The sequence below is a fragment of the Staurois parvus genome, unplaced genomic scaffold, assembly GCF_062004578.1.
Source record: "Staurois parvus isolate SC_StPar_1 unplaced genomic scaffold, SC_StPar_1.0 ptg000287l, whole genome shotgun sequence".
In the NCBI taxonomy this organism is placed as follows: domain Eukaryota; kingdom Metazoa; phylum Chordata; class Amphibia; order Anura; family Ranidae; genus Staurois; species Staurois parvus.
The window spans coordinates 5,619,545-5,642,144 of NW_028318083.1; the positions used below are offsets into that span (position 1 = coordinate 5,619,545).

Below are 22,600 nucleotides of genomic sequence, written 5' to 3' on the forward strand. Positions count from 1 at the left end.
CGACGGGACTGTCCGACGTCTCCGATGGGAATGGCCTTGCCAATCCATTGCGTTTTCTGTAGATCCTGTGTCCAGGACCGGCTGCAGTCCCAAGAGTCCGCACCATTCTGGCAGGGCTATCGGTGGGATGTTCAAGGAGGAACAGAAAGACGGTAGATCTTCGGGGTTTCTCAAGTTAAAGGTGTGACCACCATCCTGTACTGAAAGGCAGAAGGGAAATCTCCACCTATAGGACAGATTTCGGGAGCGAAGCGTGTCTAGTAATGGACGCAAGGCTCGCCTTTGGCGTAAGGTCATGCTGGATAGGTCCTGGTACAATTGTATTTCCGCCCCTTTGTACAGTAGCTGTCTTCTGTCCCTAGCACATCTGAGAACATCCTCCTTGAGCGGGAAGCTGACAATGCAGCATACCACGTCCCTGGCTGGGTCTGCGTCACCCCCCCTAGGCCGGATGGCCCTATGTACACGGTCAATGTCAATTGGGGTTGCTGGCGGGCGGCCTAAGAGGTCATTAAAGATGGTAGTTACTGCCTTAGGAATGTCAGTGGCTTCCACGGATTCCGGCATGCCACGGATTCTGATATTGTGTCTACGGCCACGGTTGTCTAAATCCTCAATATGCTTGTAAAAATCCCGGATAGTCGAGGTGTGCGACTCTGACTGTCGCTGTAAATATACTATAGCAGTCTTATTTTGTCTAGCAGCCATCTCTACTTGATCCACTCTAGACCCCATAGCGCGGATATCCTCGCGCAGGTCGTTAAGGGCAGTGGTCAGTGTAGTGGTTAATGTGACTTTAATGTCAGCAGCCACAGCTTGTAAGTCCCTTAATGAGAGGGACTGTGTGGCAGAGGAGATATCATGGTGTGGCACTGTGTCCTGGCCAGCGTGTGTCTCAGTGCAGGGAGAGCAGCCTGTGTCCTCGGCTGCAGAGGGAGGGGGAGAGGGGGACTGAGAGAGAGAGGGAGAAGGCTGCGGCCCTGCTCTCTGCTGGTGGGAGCTGAACAGCTCCTTTATGTGCCTCCCAGTGGTGCTAGGGCCCCTCGGGGACCGGGACCGAGCGCCGGAGGACACCCTGTCGGGTTTCCCCATAGTGAAGGGGCACTGTCTCACCCGACTCCTGTGTGCGGCGTGGTGGATCGATCCGGCCGGCGGGAGCTCCGGATTCAAGCGGCCATGCTCGTCGGCGTCTAGCCACGCCCCGAATCTTTAGTTTTTAACCATTATCCTTTGTCCTGAGGTCTATGCATGTCTGTAAGGCTGTCACTTTTGGCGCAGTAAAGTATTTTGTGGATACGCAAGATATGCAGTGCAGTGTATACAGAGAATAGGCTCAGATCCTATTTAACTATGATCCTTTAAGCCATGGCCAGTATTCAGTGGGATTTAGTAACTTCTTCTCCATACCAAAGCGCCCCTCTATCTCAAGTTCCAAAGTTGGAGATATGCTATTACTGTTTAATAAAAAAAAAACTACTAATGCTACTGCTGCTTTATGCAGGCCAAGCTAATTGTAAAAGAAAAACCATTTCACAGCCAAATATGTGCTGCCTGTGCATGTTGTTGAGACTGCTTACGTAGACTGTACTGTTCTACAACACCAAGTACAGCTTTAAGGTATCCCTCTTAATTTTAATTGTTGCTCACAAAGTCACATAAAAGAAATATTTTCTGCCCACTGTATGGTATTTATATTTGTACAAGTTCCCAATTGCCTTGACCTGCTTTCTATGTCTTTCTATGACAGTAGTTTTGCTGTTAGCCCTGAAAAGGGCTAGAATTTAACAACAAGATTTGTCACCCCCCACCCATTCCCCAGACATCACTTGGATTTGCCTTTTACTTCAGATTCACAAATGATCTTTGAAGAAGATATGCCAAACTCTTGGGGAGTCAACCCCAGGCATATTCAACCATCTACTGGTTACTAAGGATGAGCAAACCAAGCCATGTTTGGTTCACAGGAGGTTTAACAAACCCTGGGAGAAGTCCTCAAACATAGCATTAAACCCTTATAAATGAAGGTGCAGTGCTAATAAATAGACAAAATTAAATAACAAGAGTGTGAATGTAATTCACTTTCATAAAGTCCAATAGTGCAGTGTCCAACAATGCTATGTGTATCAATAATGACCTGCAATAAAAGTGTCCAACGATACTGTGTGAATCAATAGTGATCAACAGTATAAAGTGACTTCTGTGACAGTATATCTTCATACTGCTAACTGAAGAGTTGTCTTTTGGTGGAGAAGCTCTATGGTTCCATATTTTCATGTCTATGCGGTTTAAATCATTATTTTGAGTTATTATATTTCTGGAGTGAGTCGTGGAGGTGCCTTCAGGTGGAGAAGATATTTGGCTTATTTCACCCATCTGACCATCCTTAAATGCTGTATATGACCGCATGATCTGTGATCTTACCCTCTGGAAAGAGGCTGTGTATGGTGTTGGTGGAGGATTTCTTCTCCTTTCCTTTGGGACGACTCATCACTCTTTTTTTCCCAAGGGTTATATGGAAGATTTCATCACAAGTCTAAGGATTGTTTCTCTTTAAGACTTTTCTGTCATTTATAATGTTGTTGTGAGAGATTAAGCGCTACATTTTGTACAGACATTCAAACTGTATAAACGACAGATTAAATGGAAAATTAAAAAAAAACTGTTAAATTATATACATTATAAAATAGCGTATAGTGTTGCGCTGCTCAAAAACATAAAATTATAAAGACCAAAAATGCAAAGTCCAAAATCCACCTAAGTGAAACTAAAATGTGAAAGTCCAAAGTTGTTGAGTTCCACTTATAGAGCCAGCCTTATCAATCAGAGGGCTTGTTGGAGAACACAGTGGCCATATATGAGGGGAGGATTATTCACAGAAGAGAGATTGTTACTTTACCCCCAATAGGAGGGGAGATGCCCGATTGACCTGTTTCTCATACGTGTCCATACATGAAGGTGACAGTCCATCTATACCATATGTTCACCGTGGTGGTGTATACCGCTTAAAGACTTACAGCACCGGGATTGCGGGCTCACTTTCCAGTAAATATATGTTTTTTTTCCACCAAGATTTGGTGAAGTCGTTTCTTCTTTTTCCTTTGGACTTTTTTATTTCTTTGGACTTTCACATTTTAGTTTCATTTAGGTGGTTTTTGGACTTTGTGTTTTTGGTCTTTATGCTTTTATGTGTTTTTGAGCAGAGCAACATTATACACTATTTTATACATTTTGTTTGTGATGAGCACGCATTCCACGTGTTTGCAGCAGCTTTTATTTATTTGAGTTTATTTATTGTCTCATTTGGCAGCGCACAATTGTTATATAAATTACATTCTATATTTTAGTTTCAATATTTTCATCATGGATAAACTAACCATGTTTTGTTTTATTTAGGTCGCTACCCACAACAGAGCAAAGGTACATATATACCGATTCCTATTGTGGATGAACCAGAAGTAGGAAAATGGGGAGCAAAAATTACTCTAATTGAAGAAAATTCTGTCAACTTGACTATTTTATCAGCTCCTGACTGCATTATAGGCAAATTCCGCATGTATGTTGCTGTTTTAACCCCATATGGTATTATGAGGACACCTAGAAGATCTGACACTGATACATACATTCTCTTTAATCCTTGGTGCAAAGGTAAGAAGCATATCATAACAGAAACTTTAGCATGCAAAACACAGTCATAATGCCTGTTATAAATATGAAAGAAAATTGGTAAAGTGTCCCCAGTTTTTGCCAACATTCCAATGTATAAAGACCAAGAAAAAAATAGTAGTATTCCCCTGGGACTTTATATGGCAATAACTACAATAAGTATACAAAAGTATAAAATGGTAATGTTTATTACAAAAGATTGTTACAATAAAAACAAACCAGTAGGTTCAATAGAGTGAATTCCAATACAATGGTTCGTGATATACATACAAAACATATACAAGATGCGAATAACCTGACAGTCTGTAATACATCAACTGGCAAAATTGCTAACAACTCAGAAGAACTCATAGAAGAACTCAGGGAAGCCTACCCCACCTTCACCTAACGGCCTTTCTCCCTCATTCCTCCCACCACTTCATCCCCCTCAGCCACTTCATTCCCCTCAGCCACTTCCTATTGTTCCACTACCCCCTCCCTCCTAGATTGTAAGCTTGAAAGAGTAGGGCCCTCTTACCCCTCGTACGCTGTCTGTCTTTGTTGTACTGTGCCATGTATTGTCCCCCCTATTGTACAGTGCTGAGCAAACCCTTTGGCGCTATATAAACTCGATGTAATAAATAATAATAATAAAAAATAATAGTGATGTTGCCCAGACAAATCCAACGCGTTTCAGAACTCATGTTTCCTTCCTCAGGGATAAGCATGTCAATTCCGCATGTATGTTGCTGTTTTAACCCCATATGGTATTCAAAGGACACCTAGAAGATCTGGCACTGATACATACAGTGAAGGAAATAAGTATTTGATCCCCTGCTGATTTTGAATGTTTGCCCACTCACAAAGAAATGATCAGTCTAAAAATCAAATGGTGGGTGTATTGTAACACTGAGAGACAGAATAGCAACAAAGAAATGCATGTCTAACAAATTATGCACTGATTTGCATGTTCATGAGGGAAATAAGTATTTGATCCCCTATCATTCAGCAGGATTTCTGGCTACCAGGTGTCTTTCATACAAGTAACAAGCTGAGATTAGAAACAGACTCTTAAATGGAGTGCTGCTAATCTCATTTTGTTACCTGTATAAAAGACTCCTGTCCACAGGAGCAATCAAACAATCAGATTCCAAACTTTCCACCATGGCAAAGGCCAAAGTGCTGTCCAAGGATGTCAGGGACAAGATTGTAGACTTACACGAGGCTGGACTGGGCTACCAAACTATCACCAAGCAGCTTGGTGAGAAGGTGACAACAGTTGGTGCAATCATTCGCAAATGGCATGGTGCACCATGCAAGATCTCACCTTGTGGAGTGTCAATGATCATGAGAACAGTGAAGACTCATTCCAGAACTACACATTAGGATCTTGTCAATGATCTCCAGGCAGCTGGGACCACAGTCACCAAGAAAACAATTGGTAACACACTATGCCCACAAGGATTGAAATCCTGCAGTGCCCGCAAGGTCCCTCTGCTCAAGAAAGCACATGTCCAGGCCCATCTTTAGTTTGCCACTGAACATCTGAATGATGCAGAGGAGGACTGGTTGAAAGTGTTGTGGTCAGATGAGACCAAAATCGAGCTCTTTGGCATCAACTCAACTTGCTGTGTTTGGTGGAGGAGGAATGCTGCCTATGACCTCAAGAACACCATCCCAACTGTCAAACATGGTGGTGGAAACACTCTGTTTGGAGGGGGTTTTTCTGCTAAGGGGACAGGACAACTGCACCGCATCAAAGGGACGATGGACGGGCAATGTACCGTCAAATCTTGGGTGAGAACCTTCTTCCCTCAGCAAGGGCATTGCAAATGGCTGTTCCAGCATGACTATGACCCAAAACACACAGCCAAGGCAACAAAGGAGTGGCTCAAGAAGAAGCACATTAAGGTCCTGGAGTGGCCTAGCCAGTCTCCAGACCTTAATCTGATTGAAAATATGTGGAGGGAGCTGAATGTTCGAGTTGCCAAATGTCAGCCACCAAACCTTAATGACTTGGAGAGGATCTGCCAAGAGGAGTGGACCAAAATCCCTCCTGAGATGTGTGCAAACCTGGTGGCCAACTACAGGAAACATCTGACCTCTGTGATTGCCAACAAGGGATTTGCCACCAAGTACTAAGTCATGTTTTGTGAAGGGGATCAAATACTTATTTCCCTCATGAACATGCAAATCAGTGCATCATTTGTTAGACATGCATTTCTTTTGAGTTTTTTGTTGCTATTCTGTCTCTCAGCGTTACAGTACACCTACCATTTGATTTTTAGACTGATCATTTCTTTGTGAGTGGGCAAACATTCAAAATCAATTCAAAAAAGGGATAAAAGCACTATTTGTTGGCAACTTTCTTTCCACTGAGGGCATTTGCCAAGGAAAGGAAAGAAGGAGATAAGCAGTATAAGAGTAAGATCCCAGCAGGAGTAGGAGATGGGAAGCAGCCTGAGAGGGTCCCACCACTCTTCATATGGCGCAACAAACATCAGTCCCATTGAGTGGACAAAAAGCGTCATTAGCCTGTTACAGGCTAATCTGGAGGTGAGCACACATCTTATACTCACTAAGGAAGTCACCTGGAATTATTGATTTGATTTGAATCACTGGGAAAAGTCACATATATTTTTTTCTTTGAAGACTGATTAGATTTTATATATTTTTTATATTATATTTTTTGTATGATGAGCACGGGATGACATTTTGATTTCACATGATTTTCTGTTTTTCTCAAGTTTATTAATATTGATTTTTTGATATATTTATTGGAAATATGTATTGATTTAATATTCAAAGAAGGAGCGCAACATATTGTTTTTATGTTTTTGAGTTATTTGCACATTTAAAGAGGATGTGTTGTATGTTTGCGATCCTGTAATAGCAGTGAGTGGCTCGCAAGTTGCATCTTTGTTTTTATTTGAATCTTTGTTACCTTCCCATTTTGTATCCGGCATCAAGCAAAATTTTTACCTTTGGGAACATGTTACATGTTTTCAGGGTGGAACATGTTCCCGATAGCCACAGCACTGCCCCCTCCCTTTGACAGATAGTATGGGGCAGGGGCGGACTGACCATTTGGAAACTCGGGCACTGCCCGAGGGCCCGGGGTCAGTAGGGGGCCCCATGAAATGCCCCTGGTACCTTTTTCATAGGCTTTTTTGAGTTTGGGCAAGGATACAGGGGCCCCATGATCCCCTATAGCCCGGGGGCCCCATGAGTTGTCAGTCCGCCCCTGGTATGGGGAGAAGTCTCTATCTGTCAAATTTGAAAACAGCATGGCCCTGTGGGGCTCTGCCCACACGGCCGCATCATTCATTCACGGACTTCCGTGAATGAATGAACTGCAAGTCCCAGCAGCCTTAGAGGCTGTGGGCTTGTAGTTTTCAAAGAGCATTGTGGTAGTTCGTTGAAGCTTCCTGTCAGAATATCTGCTTGTTCATACATCCCGTACGGCAAGCAGATATTCTGGCAGGTCTGCAGGAGACCTGCATGGCATCAATGATTGACTGATCACTGGTGCAATGCTTTCCAGGCTCCTGTAGACAAAAATAATAAATGCACATTTTTTTACCTGCAAAAAAATGTGCATTTATTATTTTTTGTCTAACAGGTGAACTTTTCCTTTAAATGTTTCCTGTGAGGGTGTTCACAGACACAGATGACAGTCTCCTGATCTAGATGTTTTATGACAATTTGAGTGACTAATGTTCATGCTGCTAAGGGTTTTCAGGGGAATATCATTCATGGAGTTTTTAAAATATTGGCATTGATTTACTAAAGGATACAAAATGTGCATACTTTCATGAATTGATCCGGGGCAAACTAGCCAATTGTATGCTCACAGAATTTACTATGCGCCTGTAATGTGCACAAATATTGGCTACGCATATATACAGTGGGGAAAATAATTATTTGACCCCCTGCAGATTTTGTAAGTTTGCCCACTTACAAAAGAAATGAAGGGTCTATCATTTTTATCATAGGTGTATTTTATGTTTCAATATTTTTATTGAAGATTTTAGAGACATAACAGGGTAAGGGTATACGGTTCATCAATAATGTATTGTAATACAGTGTGACATTGAGTATTTTACCCCACCTGTTGGCTGGGGGTGGTAATGGTCTGTGAAACGGTATCATCAGAGGTATTCTTGAGAGTCTGTTGAACCTTGGTGAGGAGCATGGGATGTTTAGGGGATATTAAACGGGGGGGGGGGAAAGGGGGAGGGAAAGGGAGAGGGGTAGGTATAACTGGGTGAAAGAGGAAGTACCAGTCTAGGTTTGGTGGATAGTTTCGTGTGTGGTTAGGTTATCAGGATTGTACAGAGCAATTTGAGTTTTGTAGTCATCGAGCCCATTGGGGTTTGAATTTGTGTTGACAGAAATTGTTGAATGCAGATCTCTTTTCCATTTCACATTGGAAATTAAGATCTGTCACCAGTGATGTGAGGGAGGGAGTGTTGGTGGTGTTCCATAATCTGGTGATGTTTATTTTGGCTGCAAAGAGTGTATGGGATATAATATTACGAGAGTTAAGAGGAAATTTTTCAATTCCAATGTGTAGGAGTGCCAGAGAGGGATTTGGGGTTATCAGGATTTCGAATATTTCGGAGATTAATTGGAAGACACTATTCCAGAAGGGTCTAATTGATTTGCAGGACCAAAGGATGTGTAGTGTTGAGCCTACTTCACCACATTGTTGCCAGCAGGAAGAGGTGAGTTTTGGGTAGTAAATAGAGAGTTTGACAGGGGTTGGGTACCATTGGTGAAGGATTTTTAAGTATGACTCCCAATGAGAGCTGCATCGAGTGGATTTATGGGTGATATTAAAGGCTTTTTCCCACGATGGTGTTTTACTTTGTTCCGAGAGGATTTGTTCCGAGTTGATTGTAAAGTGAATTGTAGGTTTGTAAGGTACGTGTAGAAAGTGGAGATACCTTTACCTGGGTATTGTGGTTTGGTGAAGAAGTGATAGGCAGCAATTGGGATCTTTGTGGAGTGAGGTATAATTGTTGTTTGTAGGCAGTGGACGATTCTTAGATAGGTAAAGTACTCAGTAGTAGGGAGATTGTATTTGGCTTGGAGATTTTAGAAAGAATATAGAGTTTGGTTTGTATAGAAGTCAGTTATATTTTTTATACCTTGTTTTATCCATTGGGATAATTCTAGAGAGGGTGTAATAAGGTGTAATATATTAATTGGGGTAGGGATGTAAATTTGGTGGATAGATCGTACCACGCTTGTAGTGAGGATTGGATACAAGGGTATTTCAGTTGATATTCTATTTGGGGTGTTGATGGTATTAGGATTAGGTTTTGGGGTTTAAGCGGGTGAAATGGTAGGGTTTCCATTGTGGACCAGATTTTTTCTCTTGATGGATTCCACCAAAAGTATATTTGGTCAAGAAGAGTGGCATTGTAATAAGATTTCAGGTGGGGGAGGCCTGCTCCTCCTCTGGATGTGGGGCGTATTAGAAGATTGGTGGTGCACCTAGGTTTTTTGGAGTTCATAGGAAAGTTGCAAGAATTGTTTGTAGTCTGGTGAAGAAGGAGTTAGGAATTCATATAGGAAGTGTGCGGAATATATATAAGATTTTGGGTAGGATGTACATTTTCAGGTTCGCTACTCGTCCCAGCTTGGAGAGTTCTGAGGTGTGAAGAGTGGCAATTTCTTGGAGGATAGTTTCAAGCAGTTTCTTGTGGTTTGAGGTGTATAGTTGATCTGTTGTTGCGTTGAGTCTAATTCCTAGATAGTGAATACTGTTTTTTTTCCCAGGAGAATGGGAATTGTTTAGTTAGTAGAGTTTGGTCTTGGGGTGGTGTATGAAGGTTTAGTATCGAGGACTTGGGTTCATTAAGCTTGTAATAGGAGACCGTTGAGTAATTATGGAGGTGGGTGCAGATTATTTTAAGGGATTTGTTTGGGTTGGTCACCATCAATATGATGTTGTCTGCAAATAGACTGATTTTATGTTCCGTGTTAAGGTGTTTGATTCCAGTAAATGTCGGGTCGTCTCTGAGTTTAGAAGTTAAGGGTTCAATGAGCAGTGCAAATATTATCAGGGAAAGTAGATAGCCCTGTCTAGTACCATTTGTGATGTACTCTAGCAGAGGGGTGTGAGTATAATGATAAGATGGCTGTCAACATCCATCCTGTGATGCCAAATTTTTGTAGGGTGAAAAAGGGATGTAAGTCTTCTGGTGGTGTCAGGTGCTTGTTCAACAGAATGATGTTCCATGTTTTCAGGAGTTCGATGCCTGCTTCTAGGGTTTTGATCATGTAGAGTCTTCCTTGGTGTTTGACGATTAATTTCATGGGGAAACCCCATTGGTATCCGATTCCATGGTTCTGCAATGCTTTCGTTATGATGACAAGCTTCTTACAGTTGTGAAGTGTAGCTTTGGATAGGTCAGCAAAAAATTTGATATTTGCTTGGGCTGCTGGGATTGAGGTAGAATTTCTAGTGGCTATCATTATTTTTTCTTTCACGTGATAGAAATGTATGCGCGCCAATGTATCTCTGGGTACTGCGGCCAGTAGGAATGACAGTTTGGGAATTCTATGTGCGCGGTCTATGGCAAGCTCTACATCTGTGAGTGTAGGGATGAGGTGTTTCATGAATTGTTGGATATATGGGACTATGGCATCCGTAATGATGGATTCAGGGATACCACGGAATTTGATGTTATTTCGCCTGGAGCGATCTTCTAGGTCTGCCAGTTTGCGATTGATAGACATGTGAGGTCATGATTAGAAAGGCTTGGCGGTGGAAGAGTTTCTCTATAGAAAGATAAAACGATATCCACATGAGGAAAGAGATGATAGTAATACATGCTTAATACCATAAATAGTGGACCTAAGAAGTTATAATGTGCTGAAATAGCAGGCATATATTAGTGATTAAATAAACAGAGTAAATATTAAGAATATATATATATATGTAAATATATATGAGCATTAAATGAATAATAGTATTAAATACATAAAAACAATATTTTATTATGAAAATGAGAGTCTTATAAAGCTGGACCAGTGCAATGGTATAGATAAAAACGGTTTAGCTCCTCAATACCATAAGGATGGAATGCATTAATTGAAAGAACCCGGGGAAGCAAGTGGGGAGTAGCGCAAAGTGCAGTCAATTGTGGTTGTTACTGCACCCATGGCACTATCATCCAGAGTAAGGAATTCATTGAGAGCAAGATCAAGGAAGTAGGATGAGGCAAGCACATGTAAATGGATACTCCCAGAATTGCAAAAAGGACACATAATGCGATAATGTATTGGACTAAATGAGGGACTCGAATGCGTCATTAAAACCATTAGGGACCAGAGAGCTCAATTGGTCGATCCAATAGGTTTCTTTTTGGCAGAGTTTGCGAAACTTCCTGCCTGTGTCAATGTCCCTTAGTTTTGCTTTCCTTTATTGACTCCTGTAGTATCCCCACTTGCTTTGCTTGGTTTACCCTGGGAGAGGATTCATCTTTCTTTGGCACTGTGGGTGGGGGGGGGGGGGTGCAGACATAAAATGCTGAACTATGGCAGCAGTTTGGCTCCTTCCAAATGGATTTTTGACACCTAAAGCTGTTACTTTTTTTTACAACCCTCGATAATCTTGCACGTCTGACACACTTCTTAACAACATGGGAAAAAGATGAGTGTGTGTAAAGCTAAAGGCCCACATCTTTTAACAAAACTTTATCAATTTCTTCTATTGTTATATACAATACACCTAAGGAGTTACCTTTCTGGAGTGAGTGGGAGAGAGAACTAGAAGTTCCACTGAGTAATAAGCTAAATATCTTCGCTCTCACTCACTCTACAATTATTAGTAAAAAAACACAAGAATTAGTTTAGAAATGTATCTCCAGATGGTACAGAACCTCAGTTAAATTTGCATGATGACTCAGGGGCTCTCACCAAACTGTTGGAGAGGCTGTACCCAATTGGGAACATTTATACATGTATGGTGCCATTCACAAAAAATACAGAGATTGGGAAGACACCTTAACATGGATAAACAGAATATCACCTTTTCCAGTTAATAATGACCCCCTTCAAATGATATTTCATAATACAGTAATGCTAGTCAAAAGATACAAGAACAGTGTATTATGAAATATAATAATAATACAGTGTCTTATACCGCATTACTGGAGGAGTCAGAGAAGCCCCACACTTCTGGATTAGAAGTTAGAGGTGGATAGAATTATAAAGGCAGAATGTTGGGTTCACAAGTGTAAAGGGAATTATTAAAAATTCTGTATGACGTGGGCTGCACGGATTCTTTACTCCCCATAGATGTAATTTAGAGAGAATGTACAGGGTTGTAGCACCCTCCTAGGCAGGCATTTGTGTAGTTGGGTTAAACATAGCTGTGTTTCTCTGCCTAACAGAGAGATTGTTAGGAAAATCTAGTTGGGCTCTCTGCTTAACAGAGGGCTGTGATGGATTAGCCAGGTCTACTAATGATGCTCTGGTGCTGCTAAGTTTTCTTTGAGTTCTGTCCGCCTTCAAGAACCTATGAGAGCCTTCCAGAACCTGGGAGGGAATTAGACAAATGAGCAGCATGAATATAGATACAGCCCTGGCCAATTGCAGGGGAGGGCAGGCCCATAGCATGCTGGGAGTGGTGTTAATGTTCTGCGAGCATATGGGTTCAACCTCTTAATCGGGGGAGGATTGAACCAAGCAAGGCTGGAGGCAGGCTTGCCTCGCATGGCACTGGCTGCCATGCCACCCCAGATGGGTCGACCGAGGGCCTGACGTTAGAGAGAGCGACTCTACTACAGTACGTTGAGGGGAGCTATCTGCCAAAGCTCTGTCTGGTGTCACTGGAGGGTTTTGCTTGGAAGATTGGAAGGAGGCAACCATTCTGTCCTTGGGCCTTGTGAGTACAGACATTGAGGAATTTGGGGACTCCCCCCCCTGTGCTTGATAGTCAGTGTGGGTCTGGAAAGGAAAGGGAACACTAAGAGAACTAAGCCCCAGGGAATGCAAAGACCATGTACAAAGAGATATAAACATCTCATTCAAATAGTCAATCCAAGGAAACTGACCCCTTCATCAGGCATGTGGCAAAAAGTCCCATGCCTGATGAAGGGGTCCTGCGAGACTCCAAAAAGTTGCCATTCTGTAACTATGCGTTCGTTCGTTAAAACTTTTGGACCCATATTGGTGATCCTCGGTGTGCTGGTGACATTCTCCCTTGCTGATTCTGTTGGTTTCCAGCTGACGGTTGCTGCAGCACTCACTTATACACACAGCCATTTTTAACGCAGGAACAAGTGCATTTGGATTGTACACTTGCATTCTTGCCAGGACCAGGTACCAGTGCATTAAAACTTTGTAGTTAGTTTGAGCAGCAAGTATATTCTGTGAGGAAGATTTGGTTGTTGCCCAAATTCCATCCCAATCCTTCTGCTCCAATTGTACTCCAAGATCAAAAGCCCATTTAGTGGCATAGGAGGGTAGATTAGAGGCCACAGACATAATGTGGGAATATAGTTTAGAAATTATGCCCAGGGCGTCAATAGCTTTTTTCCATTTATTTCCTCCTCCTGGAGTATGTCAGATGATGAAACGTTTAGGGCGGGTCTTTGGAGGTGACATCACCACGTAGCACGGGGGAGCTGTTGGCGTTTGTGTTACCGGAGTTCACCCGTTTGCATATGTGTCGGAGGAGACACTGTAGATTGTGAGTGAGATTCTCTATTTTTAAATGGAATAAAGCTATTGACAGTTTTACAATATGGAGTTTCCTCTTTCTTTTTTCTCATGTAATTCCATCCTTTTTCATGAGGATTGACCAGTCGAGTAGGAGTCAGAAATATTGCTGCAGATCGTTGCTCCCAGAGCCACTGTGTGGCAGCTGGTTTATGATTTGACCAGCCTGGAGCTTTGGTGTGTTTATTCCATCCGTTTGGGTGGTGGATCAGCATGGCGTGGTGGTGTTTAAATTACACATGAATTGAAGAACCATTCTATGGATGAAATATCTTCCCTTTCAATTTCACTTTACACATGGACTTTTTTTTGATTATGTAAAGACATTGGCTGGGTGTATTTTGTTTAAATAATTATTTGTTTTTTTCTATATGGGATATATTTATGCACATATTTTATATACACATGAAAAAAATTTATATTGGTGTGACACACTAATGATTTATACCAAGTTTCACATATTAGAGGCATAATATATATGCTTGTTGCATACACAGAGGAGGATAATAGGATATAAAAGAGAGGGTGTGGAGGAGCGCTGTTTTAAATAATTACTGTTATATGTCTTTGTATTTCAAAGAATAGATGGCAGTTCCTCCTCGTTCACAGTGTGAGTTGAGTTTAGCTTTTGTTTTTGTTTTAGTTTACCCCGGACGTATATCCAGTGGCGCCGTCTATTAGAGGACAATTTTGATTTAACTATATTGCAATAGCCTTAGATGCCTATCCTTGACATTGCAAAATCGTCTTTATTATTTTTCTTTGTATTTGTACATATACATGTAAAAAATAGCCTTCTGAAGATGTGCAACAACTTTCTATTTTCATGCTCTCCTTCATAGAGGATGCTGTTTACATGGATGATGAAAAGGAAATAGAAGAATATGTAATGAATGACGTTGGTGTCGTTTTTCATGGAGAACTGAATAATATCAAGAGACGACCCTGGGAGTATGGACAGGTGAGAATCTTGTGAATCAGTGTGCTTGAAGTTTGCCATGCAATATTTATTTCATAATTTAATAGAATGTATACAGTGTAAAAAAGGAAGCTTTTTTTGAACCTGATGATATACTGCAGTGTATAAAGCAAGCTTCGGAATTCACAAATCAATGTTTATACACATTATTTCTGCTATATGGTGTGAGCATGGGACTGGGGTCAACAAAAACCCTTCTAGAGCGCTTTCTGTCCAGCTTGCTCTACTGTAGGTATCCCTGAAAACTTAACACCAGTCTTCCCTTCAGTCTTGCACAGCTGCACAGGCTCCTCTACTGTACTGAAATTTCTTACTTTGATTTCACTACTCACTGTGAGCTTCTCAAAGTTTGAATTAGAACCTGCAACAAATCACATACAACCTCTTTTCCTGGCTGGAGGACCTTTAGCATCATCTAGTCCTTTCCCCCCTAGACTTACTGTCCTTGGCCTGCACCTATCATTCACTGGATTTCAGTTCTTTAAATAAGTGAGGCTCAGCATCCAATGTGGCATTGGCTAGGGCAGTCTGCATACAAATAAAGTTTGCCTAGGAGCAACCACTCCTTCAAACTGACAGCTGCCCATTAACCTCCTTAGTGGTAATCCCGAGTGTAGCTCGGGGTAAAATTTCTATACCAAGAGCGGTAACCCCGAGCTACACTCGGGCTTACCATGCGGCGCTGCTCTGGGGGTCCCTGCAGCACTTACCTTGTCCTTCGCTCCCGCGATGTGTCCCCTGCAGCGTCCCCGGCCATCTCCTCCGGCCGATGCCGGCATCCGGCTTCTGTGTTCCGGTCCCTGTGACATCGGGACGTACGGGCGCCGGAACCAGCAGGAAATTTGAAATTTTTAAAAAATTTCATTTTTGCTGTCATTGCTGTTTCAATGCATTTCACATATATTTTGTCCCTACTGCTTTGTCCTGTGCCCTGCCTGCATTTTGAATGTTCTTTCTGCCTGGAAACTGAGAAAAGTCCATGGTGTCCAAAAAGCGTCCCTTTACGTCAAAAACAGTTTTAGACCATCTAGAGAACAGCGATAGTAAATCAGAACCACTTGCAGAATTGAGTGATAATGATTCGTGGGGAAATTCGTCATCAGACACTGAAAACGATTTTGCGATTTTGCTCAGCGATGTGCGAATTTGCCTCTGTATTTCAAATTTCAGTGTTTTTGGTTTGATTATATTAGTGAATTAAATTTATTATTATTATATTATTATTTTTTATGATTATTTATTAAATTATAATTTATGATTTCGTGTTTCAAATTTTATCATATCCGGAATGTTTAATAGACTCTTGTTCGTGCAGATTTCAGTGAGTTATTCCTAAAAATTACAGCCTACAATAAAAAACTACATATTTCCATGCAAAAAATGGTACCGCTTTCAGCACAAAAAATCGGAAAGAATCATACCGCCAAGGAGGTTAAGACATCTTGATATTTGCATCAGACGTATGCATGTATTTTTTAACAAACTATAACACATGCAGTGTTGTAAAACTTTTCTTCTGCTATCCCATGCCAAAAGCATAAAATCATATTACTCCTTTTGAAAATCGATCAATAATGATTTTTGGGTCAGTGCTATTTAGTTATTCTAAGTTTTTAAACTAATGTTTTTGATATTTTTTCCAATATTTTGTATCAAATCTATATTTTCACAAATTCCATGTAATATACTCTGTTACCTATGATCATGGGTTTTCTAAATACAAAGCACGATAGAAACAGTTTGTTTTCAGGCTGCCTTGCACTAATTTAAAGCTCTGACTGCTCTAACCGAGCACCATGCTTCACACGCTGCCAGTGGCAGAAATTCATGTCATAAATTATATAGCTATTGAGGCATTTCAATGGAGTCCAGGAACATTTGAGATCATATAATACATAAGTCCTGATGAAGAGAGAACATCTGAACCTCCAAATTGTGTTGGATTTTTTTATTCATTGTGTAATAAAACATCTTTTTTGTCTCTAAATTGGTGTAGCACTTTCTTACTTCCTGTATAATGTATGTATTTATTTAAGGTACTTATGTAGAGCCAGCAATTTACTCAGTGCTTTACCTAAGTATTATACATTCACATCATTTCTTGCCCTCAAGGAGCTTACAATCTAAAGTCCCTAACTCACATTCATACATACACATATTATTGAGACCAATTTAGACAGGAGCCAATTAACCCAGCAGCATGTCTTTGAAGTGTGGAAGGAAACCAGAGTACCAGGAGGAAATCCACATAGACACAGGGAGAACATGCAAACTCTAGGCAGGTAGTGTTGTGGTTGGGATTCAAACCGACCACCCTAGTGCTGTTAGGTGGAAGTGCTAACCACTCAGCCACTGTGCTGCCCCAAATTTGCTCAACACCAGCTCTTTTTTTTTTGTTTTGCGAGCAGCATCATAGAAGCAAATTAGCTTTATCAATAAAATTATCTTTAGCAACACTGAATACCTATAATGGAAGATGTTGCATTGCACTTCACTCTAATTGAACGTCTGTGTGTAACCCCAAACAAACAAACAAAAAAAAGATGTGGAGTGGAAAGTGTCACCCCATTTGCCAATTCATCTGTAGGTGTAGTTTTAGTTTTAGTCACAAGTCACACCACTGCAATTTAAACTCGTGTAATTTGTGTGTAATTTCAGCGTGATTTCTGAAGACTTTATTTACTAAAATTAAAGGAAAACTTTTTAATCAGAGTATAGCATCAAGTCAATGAAACTCCTGAGATATTGATCTGGTCAGTTAAGTAGCAGAGGGGGTTGTTAATCAATTTCAGCTGCTTTGGTGTTAATGAAATTAACAACCGGTGCACAAGATGGGCAACAATGAGACAACTCCCAAAACAGGAATGGTTTTACAGGTGGAGGCCACTGACATTTATTTCCCTACTTGTCTTTTCTGACTGTTTTTCACTAGGTTTGCATTTGGCTAGGGTCAGTGTCACTACTGGAAGCATGAGGCGATATCTGGACCCTAGAGAGGTTGCACAGGCAGTCCAACTCCTCCGGGATGGCACATCAATATGTACCATTACCAGAAGGTTTTCTGTGTCTCCCAGCACAATCTCAAGAGCATGGCAGAGATTCCAGGAGACAGGCAGTTACTCTAGGAGAGCTGGACAAGGCCGTAGAAGGTCATTAACCCATCAGCAGGACCGGTATCTACTCCTTTGTGCAAGGAAAAACAGGATGAGCACTGTCAGAGCCCTACAAAATGACCTCCAGCAGGCCACTGGTGTGAATGTCTCTGACCAAACAATTAGAAACAGACTTCACGAGGGTGGCCTGACATCCCAACATCCTCTAGTGGGCCCTGTGCTTACTGCCCAGCACCATAGAGCTCGATTGGCATTTGCCGCTGAACACCAGAATTGTAAGGTCCGCCACTGGAGCCCTGTGCTTTTCACAGATGAGAGCAGGTTTACCCTGAGCACATGTGACAGACATGAAAGGTCTGGAGAAGCCACGGAGAATGTTATGCTGCCTGTAACATCATGCAGCATGACCATTTTGGTGGTGGGTCAGTGATCGTCTGGGAAGGCACATCTATGGAGGGACGCACAGCCTTCTACAGGCTAGACCAGTGGTCTCCAAACTGCGGCCCGGAGGCTGAATGCAGCCCTTTGCCTTCTTTTATCTGGCCCTTGAAGCACTACTTTATTCACTGACAGAAACAAAGGGGCACAATTCCTCCCAATGACACCAATGATAGGACACAATTCCTCCCAATGACACAAACATTGGGGCCCAATAACACCAGTGACGGGGCACAATTCTTTCAAATGACACCAGTGATGGGGCACAATTCCTCACATTGACTTCAGTGATAGGGCACAATTCCTCCCAATGACACCAACAATGGTGCCCAATGACACCAATGTTGGGACACAATTCCTACCAATGACACCAACGATGGGGCATTGTTTACTCCAACTGATGCTGGAAAATGCTCTACTCCCAATGGCTACAGTCCGGCCCCCCCTAAAGTCTGATGGACAGTGAACTCGCACTTTGTTTAGAAAGTTTGGAGACCCCTGGGCTAGATAAAGGCACCCTGACTGCCATTAGGTATCAGGATGAAATCCTTGGACCCATTGTCAGACCCTACACTGGTGTAGTGTGTCCTAGGTTCCTCCTGGTGCCTGAAAATGCCTGGCTCATCTGGCTAGAGTATGCAGGCAGTTCCTGGAGGATGAAGAAATTGATACCATCGAATGGCCCCCTCACTCGCCTGACTGAATCCAATAGAACACCTCTGGGATATCATGTTTCGGTCAATCCAACCCCACTAGGTTGCACCTCAGACTGTCCAGGAGCTCGGTGATGCCCAGGTCCAGATCTGTGAGGAAATACCCCAGGACACTATCCGTCATCTCATTAGGAGCATGCCTTGGCATTATCTGGCTTGCATACAAGCATGTGGGGGCCATACAAACTACTGAGTACCATTTTGAGTTGCTGCAATGAAATTTCAGCAAAATGGACTAGCCTGCTGTATAATTTTTTCACTTTGATTTTCGAGGTTTCTTTGAATTCAGTCCTCTGTAGGTTGATAATTTACATTTCCATCAAATGATGGGGCACCCTTACGTTCCTAACACATTACCCAGTCCATGTCAGTATAGATATCCAGCATGATATTTTTCCCCATTGAGATCTGATGTGTTTTCAAAGTATTCCGTTAATTTTTTTGAGCAGTGTAGTTTTTTTTGTTAAAGCAAAGCATGTAGCATTATTCTGGTAATGTGAAAAAAGGAAAGAGTAAATATAAAATATTTACATGTAACCTGTTAAGCACAGAACATGTAATATTCACATCACTTCTCAAGAAAAAAACTTTTCACATTTTGTCCTGATCAGTATACTGTATATAAGCATTCTACATTCCATTTAAAAACCATAGAATGTAAACTGTTAATATTGAAGCAATAAGAAAACAACGTTAACATGAATATACTGCAGCTTACATCTGAATAGGGAATCGGCATGGTTTTACTCATGGGTCACTCTGTCTGACAATTTAAGAAAAATCCTGTCTAATGTCATTTCAGTTTGAAGAGCAGATACTTGATGCTTGCCTGTATTTAATGGACAAAGCTGAATTAGATCTCTCAGGAAGAGGAAACTCTATCAAGATCAGTCGTGTTGGATCAGCAATTGTATGTACTTCAGTTGTTTTTTTTATATTCAGTTGCATTTTTGTCCAGCATTGCCATATAATTATGCAAACCCTCAATTGAATTTGTCTTTGAAATCGGGCACACGTATTTTTGTCGTTTGTGTGATAAATGTAGTTCTTAGGCTAAGTTTACATCTATTTGTTGGGGTAATATGTGCAAAATTGTGTACAAAAACCATTGTTGTTGTGCTGTGGTACCATTTATTCCTAAATCACAACTTAACTCTCAATCAACAATACTTATTTTTAATTCCTATGCTTAGTAAATGAGTAGGAATGTATTTTATATTTTTTTATTTTTTTTTTCTTCAGTTTCTTCCTGGTTTCTGGCCTAGGCCAAAATGATGTAATCCCAGGAGTCTTCAAGGGTATTTTTTTTCCTTTCATCTAGAGGAGGGGAGGAGGAGTTATTTTCAGCTATGCATGCCCTTCTGTTTGCATGCCTGCCCTAAGGGCAGATGGATTCCTGGAAGTAAATGCTAAATGAATTATCTGCCTTTACTCAAAATGGAGAAAGTCTAGAAATCCTAGGGGATGTTTTTCAAAGTGATTTCTCAGCAAAATAAAACACAGAGACATGGATGGATGGGTGAGATTTATTTTACAATTAAAAATACATTCGAGTGGGGTGCTTCCACTAGGAAAACTAGGCGGCCACCTAGGGTGCACTGCCACCTAGGTACACCTGGGCACAGCACAGGCCGGCACTCTCTCTGTGTGGGATGCTGTCACATCATGAATGAACCTCCAGTTAAGGGGAGCAGCAGCAGAGGGGAGGAAGAAAGGACAGAGGAAGATTCTTGGTGTCTGGGGCCAGTGTAGCAGCTGAGCTGCCACTGCTTCCAGTGTTCCTCTCAGACTCAGTCCCGTACTGCAAGCTGGCTGGTGGCTGCTGATCACTGTCGTGTTTCAGCTCTTCTTTTCCCATTCATCAGTGGAGGCGGAGCTGAGCCTGCGGAGGAAGGTAATGTCTGATTCTGATGTCTCATGTCTGTGTGAGTGTGACCCGGGTGGCCACCCATCACATGTGCAATGTGTCAGTGAGTGATGACATCATCACAATCCCAAAGCCTGCTCTTCTAGTGCCTGCTGATCTGTGTGTTTGTGTGTGAGCTGGGCTACCCGCTGTCACAGCATTTTGTCTCCCCCCATTGCCTGGGGAATTCCAGTCTGGGATCTGTCAGAGTGTGGATCCATCATTCCACTCACTGAAACTGTCACCCTGCCACTGCCAGCCACAGATACAGTCTGTCCGTGACACTGATTTTGTCTTTAATATTGGTGCTGGTGTCATCTTAAGGCTCTTATTTTTGCAAATTAAAAGAAATTTAGCAGTTTCATGTTTTCTTGATTTAATATTTTCTACTGTTTTTTTTAAATTGTATTTATTTATTTTTTTTGGGTGGGGAGCAAGTAGCTGGTCTTGCCTAGGGTGCATAATAGTCTAGCACCGGCCCTGAATGGGGTGGACTTACTAAAGGCAAAAAGACAGCGAACTTTGCGAGTGCAGTTGCTCTAATTTTCAGCAGAGCTTAGTAAACGTAGTAAAACTTCACTTTTTAAAGGGTATCCAGTCAGGGGCAGGGAGAATTAAAAAAACTGCAGCTTTGCTTACACATGACTGGATGGTGAAAATCAGCAGAGCTTTACCACATTTACTAAGCTCAATGAAAATAAGTGCAACGCGGGAGTGCACTACATACAGAGTGCGGGGCTCGGTAGTGCACTAGGTACAGAGTGCAGGGCTCGGGAGTGCACTAGGTACAGAGTGAGGGGCTCGGGAGTGCACTAGGTACAGAGTGCGGGGCTCGGGAGTGCACTACGTACAGAGTGCGGGGCTCGGGAGTGCACTAGGTACAGAGTGCGGGGCTCGGGAGTGCACTAGGTACAGAGTGCGGGGCTCGGGAGTGCACTAGGTACAGAGTGCGGGGCTCGGGAGTGCACTAGGTACAGGGTGCGGGGCTCGGGAGTGCACTAGGTACAGAGTGCGGGGCTCGGGTGTGCACTAGGTACAGGGTGCGGGGCTCGGGAGTGCACTACTTACAGAGTGCGGGGCTCGGGAGTGCACTAGGTACAGAGTGCGGGGCGCGGGAGTGCACTACGTACAGAGTGCGGGGCTCGGGAGTGCACTATGTACAGAGTGTGGGGCTCGGGAGTGCACTAGGTACAGAGTGCGGGGCTCGGGAGTGCACTAGGTACAGAGTGCGGGGCTCGGGAGTGCACTAGGTACAGAGTGAGGGGCTCGGGAGTGCACTAGGTACAGAGTGCGGGGCTCGGGAGTGCACTAGGTACAGAGTGCGGGGCTCGGGAGTGCACTAGGTACAGAGTGCGGGGCTCGGGAGTGCACTAGGTACAGAGTGCGGGGCTCGGGAGTGCACTAGGTACAGAGTGCGGGGCTCGGGAGTGCACTAGGTACAGAGTGCGGGGCTCGGGAGTGCACTAGGTACAGAGTGCGGGGCTCGGGAGTGCACTAGGTACAGAGTGCGGGGCTCGGGAGTGCACTAGGTACAGAGTGCAGGGCTCGGGAGTGCACTACGTACAGAGTGTGGGGCTCGGGAGTGCACTACGTACAGAGTGCGGGGCTCGGGAGTGCACTAGGTACAGAGTGCGGGGCTCGGGAGTGCACTAGGTACAGAGTGCGGGGCTCCGGAGTGCACTAGGTACAGAGTGCGGGGCTCGGGAATGCACTACGTACAGAGTGCGGGGCTCGGGAATGCACTAGGTACAGAGTGCGGGGCTCGGGAATGCACTAGGTACAGAGTGCGGGGCTCGGGAATGCACTAGGTACAGAGTGCGGGGCTCGGGAATGCACTACGTACAGAGTGCGGGGCTCGGGAATGCACTACGTACAGAGTGCGGGGCTCGGGAATGCACTAGGTACAGAGTGCGGGGCTCGGGAATGCACTACGTGCAAAGTGCGGGGCTCAGGATTGGGCTATGTACAGAGTGCAGTGCTCAGAAGTGTGTTACATTCAGATCACAGAGTTAAAGATTGTGTTATGTACAGAGTGCAGGTCTGCATATCTCACAGGCCAGTTTACATATCC

General features: G+C 42.9%; 1 protein-coding gene across 1 annotated transcript in view; it reads left to right on the top strand.

Moving 5' to 3' along the window:
- The window catches only part of F13A1 (coagulation factor XIII A chain), a 212,418-nt gene that overhangs the window by 51,420 nt on the left and 138,398 nt on the right, over positions 1–22,600 (top strand). Inside the window, exons 4-6 of the mRNA XM_089682198.1 lie at positions 3,394–3,645; positions 14,223–14,341; positions 19,426–19,533. Coding sequence (XP_089538324.1) covers positions 3,394–3,645; positions 14,223–14,341; positions 19,426–19,533 — 479 coding nt within the window. The remainder of the gene's footprint in view (positions 1–3,393; positions 3,646–14,222; positions 14,342–19,425; positions 19,534–22,600) is intronic.